Below are 16,774 nucleotides of genomic sequence, written 5' to 3' on the forward strand. Positions count from 1 at the left end.
GCCAATGTATAAAGAAATATCGTTTAAAATAATCGGTTATTTGAAATGAGACACGGTACGATTATTCGATTTTTTTATTTTCTATTTGAGAAGATATAAATATTCTTTTAAAATCAGCATTGCTTTATGAAAATGGTGAATAAATATTACTAATATATACATATATATAGATTCTAGGCATCATCAATAGATTGATTTATTTTAGGATTAACATTTTATTCGTATAGAATCTTACAGAAAAAATTTGTAGTTCGAGTGAAAAAAGCTCGTAATAATGCTGTTCGCCGGTGTACTTTTTTACAGATATCGAGTTATGATTAGAGTTTCCCGCCAGTTGAGTGTTCGAAGGTCGAGCTTCGGAAATACTTGATGTTCTTTATTTGGTAGAAATTTCTCCCTAGCATACACTTATATTGAAAACGAAGCGTATTTTATTTCTATCATTGAAAATTTTCCCCCAAAAAAAAAGAAAGAAACAGAAAGATAGCGGTTCTTCGCATTGAGTATTTCATATATCGAAGAAAAATAAGAGAATTTAATTTTCTTTTCGACTTTCAAGACTCATCTTTGAATAGTATTTATTCATTAGTTCTCTAATCGATTTAGAATCGGCGGAATCAAGCAAATTCATCAGAGTATTCTAATTGTTGATTAAATTGAAGACTGTATGAAGTCAAAAAGCAGGAAATAATTCTACCAATATAAAGAACGCTAAAAAGAGACTTATGTCATAATATAACTAAGATCAAGATATAACAAGATAGATTAAGATCATTTCATTTAATTTCTTCGTAACTAATTTTTGAAAAATTAGCTCAATATTTTTTCAAATATAATCTGAAAAGTAATTAAATTTCAACATATGGTTATAAATCTTATTTATGAATCGGAATAAGCCTATCGTAAATAAAGTGTTGGCCCTGAAAAGGGCCGATTTTTAGTATTTGAAATACTCATGAAATTAAGCTCTTTCTCCTCTAATTCGTCGAGCTAATTGAATATCTTTGGGCATGATAGTAACACGTTTTGCGTGAATAGCACAGAGATTAGTATCTTCGAATAATCCAACCAAGTATGCTTCACTAGCTTCTTGAAGAGCCATCACAGCTGAACTTTGGAAACGTAAATCGGTTTTGAAATCTTGAGCAATTTCACGTACGAGACGTTGGAACGGTAATTTTCGGATAAGTAATTCAGTACTTTTCTGATAACGACGAATTTCACGAAGAGCAACAGTGCCAGGCCTATAACGATGAGGTTTCTTTACTCCACCAGTTGCAGGCGCACTTTTTCGAGCTGCCTTGGTAGCCAATTGCTTCCGAGGAGCCTTTCCACCAGTCGATTTTCGCGCAGTTTGTTTAGTACGCGCCATTTTTCAAGATTCACCGTAAATTACGCGATCAACAGTTGAGAAACCAATAACTTCTTAGTTACAACCCGTTATTTATATATACTGTAGGATACTTATACTGATCATTGATTGGACAAAGATTCAATAGTGGGGGAATTAGTAGAGGGGGTTCAACTTTTTGCGCGGGAAAAGTTGTTCGTATATTATATTAGTAATTTTATTAAATGATGTATTAATTGTAAATAATACAATAATGAAAAACAGAAATTAAAATATTTATGTAATATATAATAAAATAATAGTAATTGTTAATCTGAGATAACTGCAAAAATTATGGTAATGTCATATTCTCGGGAATACGATTGTAAATCAAAAAAAATTTTATAAATGAAATGAATATTTATTTCAATTACTTCACAGTATTAAAAGAATCATAATGCTCATTTTCAATTATTCAAAGAACTCATTGACATAAGCATTTGTTTACTCCAATCTTATCGGCTAATCAATAAACAAATATCTATTGTGTCTATTGTATCTATTAGATTAGTTTACGGAAATGGTCGAACAAGAGATTCCCCAATAGTTCTTTATTTTATACATAATTGTAATGCTTGATTGTGCAATTCAAAAACTTAACTGGTTTTAACATTTTTTTAAATATTTCGTCTGATTTAATTATTTATGATCAACAAATTTGAGCCACTGTGATATGGTAGCGCAAACACATACTTTTTAACATCTCTGTTGTGAAATAAGACGTATTAATTTTTCAAAATAATATATAAAACTATAGATTTTGTATTGTTTAATTTTATGTTATATCGATATTAATTCCTTTTCGTTAATATTTGCCATTCATTCGAACTAACCGTCATAGTAAAATAATTAATTTATTGTATGGAATATCATGAATTATAGTTATATCATTATACTGCTACCTGTGATTCGTTCATTCATGGATTAAGTTCAATCGACTAGTTCTATTTTCTTATTAATTTAAAATAGTAGATAACATCGAATGTAGATTTATCTTTAAAAGAAGTAAGCAACAATTTAATTTGTTCGATATAAACTGATTTTGTCATATAAAAAATCTGTTTTTTATGCATCAATGATAACATTTCTACTAATCACGATTAATCATAATATATAAATTTTAAATGATTATGAATTTGGAAAGGAATTTTTCAAAATTAAGTTTATCTTGATTGAGAAGTAAACATGAAGATAGATATCAACTTGGATATCATGAAATGCGCCTTAAGGTGGACAATGTGCTTCTTACGTTGTTGCCATATCCTTAAGTACATCTGCTATATATTTTTTCATTACAACGTTGCAACATATCATAATAATTTTTATACATATTTTTTGTGAAATATGAACCTAGATTTATAAAATTTACATATTTATATATTAACAGATATTATAATGAATCAATTTTTATTTAATGTACTTCATTTAGAATAATAAATTACTTACTACCATTGTTTAGAATTTTTGGAATCTACAAGGAAGATGAACTATTTTCAAGTACAGAGAATGAAATTTGTATATATTTGGAACGTAAAGTTTTTTACATCGAGATATTAATTACATAATAACAAAGAGATAACACCTTAAAGAATAACTAATCTGGTGGCCCTAAGAAGAACCATTTTCTATTTGCAAATTTTTAATTATACTTTCTTCTCTGTTTTCTTTGGAAGCAAAACAGCCTGTATATTCGGTAGGACACCGCCTTGAGCAATAGTTACGCCAGATAACAGTTTATTTAATTCTTCGTCATTTCGGATCGCAAGTTGCAAATGTCTCGGAATAATTCTAGTTTTTTTATTATCACGAGCAGCATTTCCGGCTAACTCGAGTACTTCAGCAGCCAGATATTCCATCACTGCTGCCAGATAAACTGGTGCTCCGGCTCCAATGCGTTCGGCATAATTACCCTTCCTTAAAAGCCGATGGATACGGCCAACTGGAAATTGTAATCCTGCTCTATTTGATCGTGACTTTGCCTTCACCTTCACTTTGCCGCCTTTTCCACGTCCAGACATTGCAACTTTCCGAAAATGTAAACTGATAAAACCGTAATAAGCTCTAGGCTTTGTTTGAGAAATAACGAGAAGTTGCAGCGTTATCGTCTTTATACAGGTCTTTGCACTTGGGAACGAACCAATAGAATCGATCGATAGATTTTTGTGCTTCTACAGTGCTCCTATTGGCAAAAGATAGAGTCACGGAACATTATATAATAAAAGTCAAATTCTTGCGCGGAATATTAATCATTAAAATATAAGTGGAAGTGAACCAATTTCGCCAGTAAAAGATTATCTAGCTCATCATGCCTCCGAAAGCGAGTGGAAAAGCCGTGAAGAAAGCTGGCAAGGCTCAAAAGAATATTAATAAAGCTGATAAAAAGAAGAAGCGTAAGAGGAAGGAAAGCTACGCCATTTACATTTATAAAGTACTCAAGCAAGTACATCCGGATACTGGAATCTCCAGTAAAGCTATGAGCATCATGAACAGCTTCGTCAATGATGTTTTTGAGCGAATTGCCGCAGAAGCGTCAAGATTAGCTCATTACAACAAACGTTCAACAATTACTTCTCGAGAAATTCAAACTGCAGTACGTTTGTTACTACCTGGTGAGCTTGCCAAGCACGCTGTTAGTGAAGGTACTAAAGCAGTAACCAAATATACGAGCTCTAAATAAATGTTTCATTAAATCTCTTGAACTGGTCCTTCTAAGGGCCATCAATAATCATTGATGTTGAACATTTCCTTGTATTTATCTTATAGAATGTACCAATGTCTGTATTATCGCCTACTTTTCTTTTATGGCTTTATATAATATGTATACATATCGCTAATACAATGCTAATATAACATTATTTATGACCAATCGTTATGGATGATGACGAGTAAAATTAGGTACTGTATTGAATTTCAATGGTTGTCTTTCTAAGTAGTTTTTTATGATAAATTTATTACAGTTCCTGATTTTATTTGTTATTGTTAATAATATTTGTACACCTTTGTTCCTAACAAAATTAAATAAAAAAAAGCAAACAAAATAATCAAATTATCCAAAAGAATTTAACTTTGTTTTTAATGTTTCTGTATTCCTTTGTTTTATAGTCATCTCGCATCTGTTTTATAATCTTATACATCTTTATAATCACTAATACTCTAGTCATTTGTTTTATAGTCATCTCGCATCTGCTTTATAATCTTATATATCTTTATAATCACTAATATTCTATAGTCATTTGTTTTATATTATATATAAACAATATTTGTATATATCCTTAAGGTTTATTTATTTTATATCAATAAAAATTAAATTATTTTATCTAACTTTAACAAAGTCGGTCCTCCACAAACGAAACACATTTTATGATATATTTCGAAAGTACAATTTTTTATAAAGAAAGCGTGAATTACGACTAGAATATCTAATACTTTCTTTTTTATAATTGTACGTGTTAATCCCCAATTAACCATTTATGGGATAGACCATAGCTATTCTCGAACATTATTCAGTATCTCGTTTGTAAATATTTATTTCTGTTACGATTTATTTTTTCTGTTTAGAAATTATATAAAAAGATAATACATTTAATTAACAATTTTGTTTATCTTAGAATTATTTATGTTAATCTATAACGAAAACAAATTGATAATGACATAAATAGTATTCGTGTGATCAATAAAATTTTTATAAAAAAGTTCAATTGTAGATAACGAAGAGTATTATGTTATCGGTTGGTATTTCTTTGGTGGTAAAAAAAAACTACTTTATCAATGTATAGTAAAAGAGTCTTGAAACTAAGTCTTGATACCAGAGAACATTCAAAAAATTTTTAAATTATATAAAATAATTATAAACAAGAGAGAATAAAAAAACATAGGAAGTAATAGTACTTTAATTCGAATAACAAAAGTTCGACAAGTAAAGTTAAAAAATAAATTAAAAATAATAACATTGGTATATGCGGTGTTTTTCATGCAATACCAATTGTATTAAAAATTATCTTTATTGAAATTATCTAGATTGAAAGAAGTTTATTTATATCCAGTTACAGGGAACTATATTTCATAAAATTTCTTGAAAAAATGTTTCGATATTAAATTTCTTCACAATATGACACACGCAATTAAGCTCAAATAAAACTTTTTATCAAATTGATCAGCGAATTGTAAATAAGAAAATTGACGCATATAATATTAATAATCGGTCATGAAGAAGAGCATCAAGAGTCACGATAGACATAAATTTGAATAAAACTCAATCGTAAATTCGCAGTCAAGGACTACTCGGAAATACGCAAAAATATCGATGATTATATTACGATTATTTCATGAGTTTATTGAATATTTTGAAAAATTTTTAAGATTTTGTTTCCTTATAAACAAAGAAAGAAATATGTAGAAAACCTTGAAAAACAGCTTTTTGTTTAACGATTAGAATGCTAATACAAATTTATCACTTGTGTTTCTTATGTATACGTAACAGACAATGACGCACGGAATGAAGTTGTGAATATATAATAAAGTGAATCGCGTTAACCACCAATACGAAAAGGTCATTATAAATGACGATTGGATAAGATCCCCGATTTAAACGATAAGAATGAGTTCGCATAAAAGAGGAAAATCATAACATAATACGCCACCAGATGGTTTGTGTCTCTTAAACTTCAGTTCTTGTGAATTTACTTATTTGTGAAGTGTCGTGTTTTCTTGCGAAAGAAAATCAAAAGGAAAAAAATTGAAATATAATATCAATTTGTTTCCACAAATTTACAAGCTTATATATATATATATATATATACATTTCACAATATGACAAATAACGGCAACTTCTTTCTCCTTTATTCCGTGGTAAGCATTTTTATATTTTTTATATTTTTTAGGCAAAATTGTAATTGAGAACTGAATATTTATAAATATTTTAATTTGAAAAGAGATGTATGTGTATATGTTGGATTTAAAATATAAAGAATAGAACCATATCAAACAATTATTATTATTAGACGATTATCGATAATGCAGTAAAAACTACGATTACTCGTGAAATCGAAGATCGATAAGAAAAGATGTATGACTGTATATGCTAATATAAGTGATTGATATAAATATTTAAGTATTTAATAAGAATTTATTATTATGATTATTTAAGTATTTTTGTACATTTTGATATTAAGTATTAAGTATTTTGATCTTTTAAATAATTTTTCAAATATATATCTTGAATAAGCTTTAACATAGATACTTTAACATTTCTCTTTGCGGAAAATATTAAATTCTTAATTAGCTCTTAATTGTTAAATTCTTTAATAAAAAAGGTTAAATACATTTTAATTGATTTTTAACGCAAAAGATAATATAGAAGAGGCAAATGTACATATATACTAATGAATAAAGAACTATTTCAAAATTAACGAGATCTCGAGTAGAATTAGAGAAAGGAAATAAAGAATTATTTTCTGTACATTTTTTGAATAAAATTCGATGTTTGTATTCATGATAGTAAAACAACTTCAGTCTATCGGAAGTAGGAACATGAGTCAAGTCAGTTACCTACCAGCTGTTCGTGTACGATTGTCAAAACACGTTTCTTGTGTCCCCTTTACTTTCGAATCATTTGGCCTTCAGCCACAAATCATGCTCTCATTTTAATTCATCGACATATTTAAACGACATTCATTTCTTATTGGAATCTTATTTCAGTTGACACGAAAGTGCGTTCGATACAGAAGTTCTATTCACATCGTAAATACCGCAAAAGGTAAGAATAATGACTGCTTTTATGTCAAAATATATATGCTGCGTCATTACATCCGATAACTTTCTCTTATTCCCTTCCAGTTATCCTCGTATCTATTTAATCACAATCCGTAAAAAACCTTTCCATAAAAAAAATTTTTCATTAGTTTCGCTATCGCACATATGGATATTTTCAATATGACGAAATCTTATTAACATATCTGATGACATAATCGTGCTTTGTTATGTACGTTTGAATATTTTTAATCTGACGGAAATATTGAAACTTATCAGTATATCTAGTGACATAATAATGTATCGTTACCGCGTTGGTGACACGCACGTATGAAATAATTTTTTTTAACTTAGTTCATAGTCACAATTATTATCTTCATAAATTTATATAGTTATATAAAAATTTTCTGGTTTTATGGATTGTATGAAAGTTGATTTGTTTCAGCACAAACGAGAAATATGCCCTGTCCATTTTTAACTCGCTTATCTGCCAATTATGTACGTAACTATGGGACATCTGTATTAATGAATTATCGTCAACATTGCCCAGTAATGTCTCGCTTGTCTAGTACATTGGTAGAAGACACGACTGAAGCACAAATTCCACATGAACCTATAGAAAATCATTGTCCGTTTCTTTCTAAAGAACCAGATGCAATAAAAGAAGCTAGCCTGACAATGGAGGAGGATGTTATTGATCTTATTGCTAAAGAGAAAACTAAAGAGGAAATTCACTTTCCTTATCAACAGTTTTTCCATGAACAAATTATAAAAAAAAAAAAGGATCATTCGTATAGAGTCTTTAAAAAAGTCAATCGTTTAGCTGAGCAATTCCCAGCTGCAGTAGAGTATTCCTGGGGAGAGAAACCTATCACTGTGTGGTGTTCTAATGATTATTTGGGCATGTCTCGTCATCCTAATGTTATTAATTCTGTTCGAGAGGCCTTGGATAAATTCGGTGCAGGTGCAGGTGGTACTCGCAATATATCTGGAAATTCTATGGGTCATGAAATGCTGGAGAAAAGACTCGCTGCTCTGCATCGAAAAGAAGCTGGATTATTATTTACTTCATGTTTTGTAGCTAATGATTCGACATTATACACATTGGCTAAGCTTTTACCAAATTGTCATATATTTTCTGATGCTGGTAATCATGCTTCTATGATACATGGTATACGTAATAGTGGTGTGCCTAAACACATTTTTAGACACAATGATGTTAAGCATCTGGAAGAGCTTCTATCTAAAGTAGATAGAAGTATACCAAAAATTGTAGCATTTGAAACAGTACATTCAATGACAGGTGACATTTGTCCTTTGGAACAATTATGTGACGTTGCACATAAATATGGTGCATTAACATTCGTGGACGAAGTTCATGCAGTGGGCTTATATGGATATTCTGGTGCTGGCATTGGAGAAAGAGATTGGGTTCTTGATAAAATGGATATTATATCTGGTACTCTCGGAAAGGCTTTTGGTAATGTAGGTGGCTATATTGTTGGTTCTTCCAAACTTATTGATATGATTAGAAGCTATGCAGCAGGATTTATTTTCACAACTTCTTTGCCACCAACTGTTTTATATGGAGCTTTAACATCTGTTGAAATTTTGGCATCGGATGAAGGAAGATCTTTAAGAGCTAGTCATCAAAGAAATGTGGCTTATATGAAATCTATTCTTACTGCTGCTGGACTTCCATTAGAACCTTCTCCTTCTCATATTATTCCATTAAAAGTAATTTTATTAATATACTCTATCATATAACACATATAGATATTTTTCTAAGATTATTTAATTTTTATTTTACAGATAGGTGACCCATTATTATGTACTCAAATAGCTGATATGCTAATACGAGAGAAAGGACATTATGTTCAAGCTATAAATTATCCTACAGTTCCAAAAGGTGAAGAGAAGTTAAGATTAGCACCAACACCAAAGCATAAAAAAGCAATGATGGACCAGTTTGTGCGAGATACGCTGGACGTATTTCATCATTTAAATATTCCTAAAATTGAATCTAAATCGAATGAAATGGCACGTGCAATATCAGTTCATTGACGAATGTATATATTAATGTAATATAAAGATTTCTTATCGTACAAACAAAAATTGTTAAAATATGAAAGTTTATTTATGTGGATACATATAACGTTTTTAGAGTATTCAAATCATAAGATTTGTTCGAGAAATAAACGGATTTAATTTTAAATAAATGATTATAAAAATATTAAATTGTCTATTCTCCTTTTATATTTTATATTATATTTTATATAAAAAAACAATTTCTATATGAAAAAAATCTATTATTTCACATTATTATCTTATATATTATCTTATTACATATATTATCTTAGTAGGTATATTATCTTACATATGTTAGCCCTTTATAATTTAAATGTAAACTATACGCATGCGCATTTTGCGTATCTGTTACTGTCGTCTGCACCCTATGTTTGATTCATTAAAATTAAGTTTTCAGTTATCATAAATATAATCAATTAGAACCCTTCGCATCGAAGTTTTTTATAAGAGAATATATATTATTAAAATTTTGTAAAAGTAGTGTCGATCTTAGAGGAAGCCATAAGTGACTGTTCTGATTGACATTTTAAAGTGAGGTTAAAATGAGAATTTTTATAAACATTTTTAAATTGTTCGTTGCGTTTCTCTCCAACTACGCACGTGGTCTATTTTATATCGTAACTACAATTTTAATTTTGTGTTATTGTTTACATCCGGCGAGATTCGCTTCGCATTATACATTCATAAAAACTGAAGATATTAATCATGAAATGGAAAGATCATATCCACCAAGAGATAACTCTTGTACCATTCCAATAAGTAATGAACGATCTTCTCAGTTACTATATCCAAGGTATTATATTCAAGAAGATCCAGTTGCCATAGCTCGTCGTTTGGGAATCCTTCCTGGAGGACAATGGAAACCATTGAATTGTTATCCTCTTTTCAACGTTGCTATTATCTTACCATATCGCAATCGACAAAGGCAGCTTACCATCTTTATGAATTACATACATCCTTTCTTACAGGCACAAAATCTTAATTACAGAATATTTGTAATAGAGCAAAGCCCTATGCGAGAATTTAATCGTGCCAAATTGTTTAATGTCGGATATGCGGAGGCAACTAAAATCAATGATTTTCATTGTTTCATATTTCAAGATATAGATTTGATACCACAGAATCTTAATAATATCTATGCTTGCACTAAAATGCCAAGGCATATGAGTTCCAGTGTAAATACGTTCCGGTATAATTTACCTTATACTGGTCTATTTGGAGGAGCAATAGCATTGACTCGTAAGCAATTTGAAAGAGTTAATGGCTTTTCTAATGTTTTTTATGGGTGGGGTGGGGAAGATGATGATTTTTATAGCCGTCTACAATCAAGAGGACTTCAAGTAAGTTACTATAAAATCATTTTTACTGTGCCAATGAAAATAATAATATAATCAAATTGATGTTTTTAATAGATTACACGGTTTGGGCCTGATGTAGCAAAGTACTATATGATGATTCATAAGAAAGAATCTCCTAGTAATGCGAGATTCGCAAATTTAGAAAATGCTGCTAGAAGATATGATACCGATGGTATTAGCAATCTTGAATACAGAGTACTAAATCATCAGCTACGACCATTGTATTCTTGGATATTAGTTGATGTTTAATTTTAACTTTATACTTCATTTTGTATAATCTTTACAGCACTATTTGCAACTATTAGATATCAACAGTATAATAAAATGTCATTAGGTCTAGTATTTTATAATTTATATTTATGGTTGTACATTTACAAACTTATATTTACTAATTGTGATTAGAGAGTGATTAGTTGATATTAACAGCTAGTATATACAAAGTTTGAATTGTATATATGTGTTTTGCAAATATCGTGTTGACTGTGTCATTTTTTTACACCATTACATGCTATGGCTTTGGAGTCTATATAATATAATCATGTCCATATATTCCTAGCTTTGCAAAGATCATGTTTATCGAAGTTTTAAGTGAAATAAATATTACATGGTAAAAATATATATTATAAATATTTACACTGAGAATACTTGTGCAAGTAGATAGTATGTAATATATATATTACTATATTATGCAGTATATAAACATTTTAATATTTGAATCTTGCGTTTAAGTGACTAAGCACTTTTTATAGAAATATAATTTATATTTATAACATAAATATGTAAGTTAAACAAATACTGATTACAATCAAATTACTCTCTATTTATAATAGCAAAATATGTTTAAAGCAATAATTATATTACTTCTTTGTACTCTTAAGAAAATATTAATTTTACAAGTAGAATAAGTTTAAACAAACTTTTGTGTATAGAACCAGAAAGGATCAAAAATATTTCATGAATTATAAAATGTAATTTTTACTGAGCATTTATATATTGTGGTATTTTATTTAATTTTGTTTTTTAAAAACATTAAACATTATCAATAAGTAACTTCAGTTACGAAATGTTAATGTTACTATTATTTTTAATTTATTTATTACTGTTAATATTATTTAAAATTGTGCAAATGACTGAGATGTAATAATACTGATTTGCAGCATTTAAGAAATTAATAAGACATAAAAGATTCTTAAATAATAAATTTTATTAGTTGTATTGATATGTTGTATTTATTTATGTATTAATAATGTATTTATGCTAAATCTTTTGGAAAAATATTTCTTTTTACAAAATTGTATTATAAAATTATAAATATTAAAATATAAAATATGTAATATTTGCGTACGCGTGATAATGTGGGATGGGAGACAGAATGTTACATCGTCTCAATTCCTGAAATTTGCATTATACCCATTAGCATAAGAGCATTTTGAGTGATAACACGATAAAATTAAAATATGATTAGAGCCATTCTCGAAGGGTTCTGTTGAATCTTCGAAAATAACTCAATAGTCTAATAGTTACACTCTTGAATCACAATTTGTGCGGGTGTCTTCGGCATATAGCCAATTCCTTGCTTCGTACTCTAATCACTACTATAGAATATCTGATAATTATCGTTCATTACAAAAAACTAAAACCGCCCTTTATTCTAAAGCGTGGAAGAAAACTAATAAAACTAACGCAACTTTATAACCATTTAAGCTGAAACGAAAGATCCAGAAAGCATTGAAAGAAAAACTAGAATTAGTATGTTAATTGCTGAAAATACTAAGCTAAAAATTGATTAACTTATTCTTTTTGTTGTAATTCAACAAGTCTCTTTGTCTTTTCAATGCTTCTACTCTACATTATTTTTTCAAAAGCAATGACTCTACTCTACTTTGTTCTTTCAAAAGCAGTGACTCTATAGAGACTTTTCGATTATCAATAAAATTGGTTAATCTTTATTTAAAAATATTATGAAAAATCATTGGATGCTCCTACTTACAAGCGATTATATTAATTATTAGAAAAGAAATTATACAATTTCACTTATAATTCAGAAACTATATATCGTAAATGTCTTCTTGCTCAATTTTTATTAGATCTCGTAAATATCGATTCTTATTTTCGCGAGAGACAATATTAAAAAACACAATAAAATATTTAACATTTTAAATAATTATAATTAACACGTTTGAACAAGAAGACTTTATCCTGATCTAAGATATAAATAAAAAAAATTAGAAACCATACACGAGTAAATTTCCGAAGAAACTACTACCGAGGGCATCTTATAAATAATAATTAATAAAGGTAGATAAGAATAAATAGAAATGACAGCGAATATAAGAGGAACAGAAAAGTTTTCTGTGTGTTATTTTAAAAAATTAAGAATTTTGATATATTCAAATTATTTATCTGTGGAAATATAACTAACAATTTAAAATGTAATCAATTTAACATTTAATTGAACTTAGACAGACGAGAGATATTGTAAAAATATAGAAATATGCAGCCATTCGCCCGGTAATACTTGCGTTTTATAATTAAATGTAAACTTTAGTTACAGATGTTAAATATAATTGAGACATATATTTCGATATTTCGCAAGTACTACCGACCCAGGTCCCACCGCGTGGAGGTTGCTGCATTTCGAGACCCACGGACTAACGGTGACTCTACTTTTTACTACTTCTACTACTATCAAGAAAGCAAAGCAACGGGGCGACCTCCACTCCCGACGAATTCAAGCCTCCAAACGCTAAAATTGCAGCCCCATGCGTCTCCGCATTTGGGAACCGACTTACGCATAGCTCAACTATCCAACACCGGAAGCTTCGATCACCACTTGAGCACGACCGGTCGTGCTTTCGCGACAAACGCCGGAACCCAAAATTGAATCTACCGCAGTCACGATACTTACGCGAGCATTCCGGAAACACTCACGCGAATATGTTGAATGCGTTAGAGCCAATTTAGGACTTAATCGCGCCCGAGAACACCAACGCCTTTGCCAGCCGACATAAGCGAGTGTCCTTCTATCTTGCCCGAACGGGAGAAAAGAAATCCTTCTACGCCTGAGGTAGAAAGATTCTTTAAACACCCGTGTAAAAATCTAAGTCCCTCGATGGTCCTTGGCCGACGGTCCTGCGGCACGTGGAAATACACGGACTAACGCGGATTCTACTCTAAAATCCGCGATCCGAGATGCCTTTCCGCTTCGGGAGCTTCGGGCTTCGCAGCAAACTGGAGATGTATAAAACCCCGCTTACAGATCGCTCCACCGTCCACACCGTCGGCTTCAGACATATCGAGACACGACCGGTCGTGTCTATATTTCGATTTCAAAAATCAAAACGTAGTCCTCGGTAGGACTTAATCTCGCGTCCGCGAACACCCACACGCGTGCCGGCCGTCACGCGCGTGAGTGTTTTCTCTATCATTCGCGTACGGAAGCAAGGAGACATACCCTCCCTGCATATAATGAGAATTATATGCAGAGAGGTTCCATTAACTTCCGTGTAAAGATCCCACGATGATCCGTCACTCGGTCACCTAATCTGAAACGGAAAAAAAATAGTAGTAGTGCTAAATATAAGATCAAAAATTAAAAAGATAATGAAAATAAAATATAAAAGCAAATATTAAAAAGATAATAAAAATTAAATGTAAGAACAAAAATTAAAAAATTAATAAAACAAATAAAAAAACAAAAATTTAAAAGTTAATAAAAGTTAAATACAAAAACAAAAATTAAAAGTATAATAGAAATTAAATATAAGAACAAAAATTATATATAAAATTATATGCGAAAACTTCCCTGTAAAAATTTAATTTCACGATGATCGGTCCCTCGACGTTCGGTCCCTCAATGATCGAACCTGAAACAGAGAAAGTATGAAACAGAATGAGAAACAGATATAAAGAAAATAGGAAAAGAGTAGTCAAAGAGAAAAAGGAAAAATGAACGGAAAACTTGCGTATGTACGCATGAGAAAATAGAATTCAGAACGAAGGGTGTGTATCTCGAAGCTCGGTTCAGTCGAGCAAAACCAGAATATCATAATTGAATTTGATTTTTCTTTCGTAAAAGAACGAAACCCGCCTAAGGCCCACACCCGAGGGCCCCTCCCAAGGGTCCCACCCGAGACTAACAATTAATAAATGTTAATAATAATGATTCATATAGTAAGTAAAAGTATGTAACTAATGTAATTATCAAAAGTATACGATTATTAAGGTATGTAAGTAATAAAAGTAAATCAGGATACATACGAATGATAGCTAACATAAGTATATTCATATAATAGGTAAAAGTATATAATTAATGTAATTATGAAAAGTATACAATTATTAAGATATATGAGTAATAAAAGTAAATCAGGATAAATATGGACGATATCTAACATAAGTGGGACAGAAAAGTTTTCTGTGCATTCTCTTAGAAAATTAATTAAAAATTTTGTTATATTGAAATTTATTTATTTGTGGAAACATAACTAATAATGTAGAATGAAAATAATTTAACGTCTAATTGAAATCAGACAGAAAAGATCTTGGAAAAATATTGAAATACGCAGCCATTCGCCCGGTAGTACTTGCGTTTTATAATTACGTATATATTTTAATGACAGATTTTTGATATAATTTAGACATAGATTTTAATCTATCACAAGTACTACCGACCCAGGTCCCACCGCTAGGAGGTTGCTGCGTCTGGGGACCCACGGGCTAACGGGGACTCTACTCTAATATTCGCGTGACCGGCGTGATCAAATAATCGGCGTTCTATAAAACGAAGTCCCCGGTAGGACTTTTAATCGCGCCCGAACACTCCCGGGAGTGTTAGAATAACGGTGACTCTACTCTAAATTCGCGTTCGCGGCGTCCACGTACCAACCGAGACTTCAGGCGGCTAACAGGAGGAGGGTCAGTCCACGCTTACGGATAGCAGATCCATACCACTCGGCAGCACACGAACCGACACACGACCGGTCATTATTCGTTTTAGCAATCAAACGAAGTCCTTTACCGTAGGACTTTTATTCGCGCCCGAGAACACCACGTCTGTGCCCGCCGACACACGCGCGAGTGTTCTACCTATTCTACCCGTATTCGCATCTAGCAATCGATTATGAAACGAACCTTTCGACGATATATGGGAAACTCGCCGATATATCGAAAACCGCGAAGAAGAGAGAGAGGAAAAGAAACCCGGAACATGCGCGCACGTGAATATGACAAAACTCAGAAGAATAGAAAGGATATCTGGAAGTTACGATGAAACACAGGCCTGTGTGAAAACGATGAAATTGAAATGAAAAGATGGACATAGAAAAGAAAAGAAAAGAGAAAATAAATTCGACCAGTCAGAGTAGGGAAATCGAGCTGGATTTTTCGGTACTGAAAGGAGACCCGCACAGAAGCCCACGCCCAAGGGCCCATCCCAAGGGACCCACCCGAGAGAAACTATAATGATTAATCTGGAATAATTATTATATAAGTATACGTTTCAATAGAGAGAAGTGACTCTGAATTTATTGCTGAATATACGAAAGGTGTAAGAAACGTGAATACAAGATGCGAAATGAAATTTGGAATTACATAGAAATGATCTTGGAAAAATCTTGAAATATGCAGCCATTCGCTCGGAAATACTTCCATCCCATTAAATTTAGTTACAACAAAAGTACTTCCGACCCAGGTCCCACCGCGTGGAGGTTGCTGCATGTAGAGACCCGCGGGCTAACGGGGACTTTACTCTAAAATCCGCGATCCGAGATGCCTTTCCGCTTCGGGAGCTTCGGGCTTCGCAGCAAACTGGAGATGTATAAAACCCCGCTTACAGATCGCTCCACCGTCCACACCGTCGGCTTCAGACATATCGAGACACGACCGGTCGTGTCTATTTCGATTTCAAAAATCAAAGCGTAGTCCTCGGTAGGACTTAACCTCGCGCTCGCGAACACCCACGCGTGTGCCGGCCGTCACACGCGTGAGTGTTTTCCCTATCATTCGCGTACGGAAGCAAGGAGACATACCCTTCCTGCACATAACAAACGTTATATGCAGAGAGGTTCCTTTAACTTCCGTGTAAAAATCCCACGATGATCCGTCCCTCGATCACCTAACCTGAGACAGAAAAAGAATCAAAGAAGAAAAGATAAACATGTAAAAATTACATGCAAAATTATATGCAAATGTA

The 16,774-nt window shown here is 31.5% G+C and overlaps 5 protein-coding genes across 7 annotated transcripts; 3 read left to right on the forward strand and 2 right to left on the reverse strand.

Moving 5' to 3' along the window:
* Window positions 1–927: 927 nt before the first annotated feature.
* Window positions 928–1,418, reverse strand: LOC127064410 (histone H3). The gene has a single exon (XM_050995441.1). The coding sequence runs from the start codon at window positions 1,370–1,372 to the stop codon at window positions 962–964; it is 411 nt and encodes a 136-aa protein (XP_050851398.1). The 5' UTR covers window positions 1,373–1,418; the 3' UTR covers window positions 928–961.
* A 1,470-nt stretch (window positions 1,419–2,888) lies between these two features.
* On the reverse strand, window positions 2,889–3,408 carry LOC127064413 (histone H2A-like). Its single transcript, XM_050995444.1, has one exon. The coding sequence runs from the start codon at window positions 3,406–3,408 to the stop codon at window positions 3,034–3,036; it is 375 nt and encodes a 124-aa protein (XP_050851401.1). The 3' UTR covers window positions 2,889–3,033.
* A 273-nt stretch (window positions 3,409–3,681) lies between these two features.
* LOC127064416 (histone H2B-like) lies at window positions 3,682–4,256 on the forward strand. Its single transcript, XM_050995447.1, has one exon. The coding sequence runs from the start codon at window positions 3,696–3,698 to the stop codon at window positions 4,065–4,067; it is 372 nt and encodes a 123-aa protein (XP_050851404.1). The 5' UTR covers window positions 3,682–3,695; the 3' UTR covers window positions 4,068–4,256.
* Window positions 4,257–5,969: 1,713 nt separating this feature from the next.
* LOC127064398 (5-aminolevulinate synthase, erythroid-specific, mitochondrial) lies at window positions 5,970–9,376 on the forward strand. Of its 3 annotated transcripts, XM_050995409.1 has the most exons (5): window positions 5,970–6,238; window positions 7,088–7,145; window positions 7,584–8,285; window positions 8,442–8,875; window positions 8,951–9,376. In XM_050995409.1, the coding sequence occupies exons 1-5, from the start codon at window positions 6,200–6,202 to the stop codon at window positions 9,200–9,202; spliced, it is 1,485 nt and encodes a 494-aa protein (XP_050851366.1). In that variant the 5' UTR covers window positions 5,970–6,199; the 3' UTR covers window positions 9,203–9,376. The 3 variants fall into 3 exon arrangements, with proteins under 3 accessions (XP_050851366.1, XP_050851364.1, XP_050851365.1); XM_050995407.1 differs by having other exon boundaries at window positions 5,972–6,238; window positions 7,584–8,875; XM_050995408.1 differs by lacking the exon at window positions 5,970–6,238 and adding an exon at window positions 7,226–7,370 and having other exon boundaries at window positions 7,082–7,145; window positions 7,584–8,875.
* A 148-nt stretch (window positions 9,377–9,524) lies between these two features.
* On the forward strand, window positions 9,525–11,924 carry LOC127064403 (beta-1,4-N-acetylgalactosaminyltransferase bre-4-like). The gene is made up of 2 exons (XM_050995432.1): window positions 9,525–10,566; window positions 10,639–11,924. The coding sequence occupies exons 1-2, from the start codon at window positions 9,769–9,771 to the stop codon at window positions 10,831–10,833; spliced, it is 993 nt and encodes a 330-aa protein (XP_050851389.1). The 5' UTR covers window positions 9,525–9,768; the 3' UTR covers window positions 10,834–11,924.
* The last annotated feature ends 4,850 nt before the right edge of the window (window positions 11,925–16,774 follow it).

The sequence above is a fragment of the Vespula vulgaris genome, chromosome 6 (genome assembly GCF_905475345.1).
Source record: "Vespula vulgaris chromosome 6, iyVesVulg1.1, whole genome shotgun sequence".
Classification (NCBI taxonomy): domain Eukaryota; kingdom Metazoa; phylum Arthropoda; class Insecta; order Hymenoptera; family Vespidae; genus Vespula; species Vespula vulgaris.

What these genes read in the sequence shown, in the direction of transcription:
- LOC127064403 (XM_050995432.1), top strand. Translation starts at nt 9,769, where the DNA reads ATGAGAATTTTTATAAACATTTTTAAATTGTTCGTTGCGTTTCTCTCC. An exon ending in TACAATCAAGAGGACTTCAA is followed by an intron (nt 10,567 to 10,638) that starts GTAAGTTACTAT and finishes TGTTTTTAATAG; the next exon opens with ATTACACGGTTTGGGCCTGA.
- LOC127064410 (XM_050995441.1), bottom strand. Translation starts at nt 1,372, where the DNA reads ATGGCGCGTACTAAACAAACTGCGCGAAAATCGACTGGTGGAAAGGCT.
- LOC127064416 (XM_050995447.1), top strand. Translation starts at nt 3,696, where the DNA reads ATGCCTCCGAAAGCGAGTGGAAAAGCCGTGAAGAAAGCTGGCAAGGCT.
- LOC127064398 (XM_050995407.1), top strand. Translation starts at nt 6,200, where the DNA reads ATGACAAATAACGGCAACTTCTTTCTCCTTTATTCCGTG. An exon ending in TCTTTCTCCTTTATTCCGTG is followed by an intron (nt 6,239 to 7,087) that starts GTAAGCATTTTT and finishes ATCTTATTTCAG; the next exon opens with TTGACACGAAAGTGCGTTCG. An exon ending in CATCGTAAATACCGCAAAAG is followed by an intron (nt 7,146 to 7,583) that starts GTAAGAATAATG and finishes GATTTGTTTCAG; the next exon opens with CACAAACGAGAAATATGCCC.
- LOC127064413 (XM_050995444.1), bottom strand. Translation starts at nt 3,408, where the DNA reads ATGTCTGGACGTGGAAAAGGCGGCAAAGTGAAGGTGAAGGCAAAGTCA.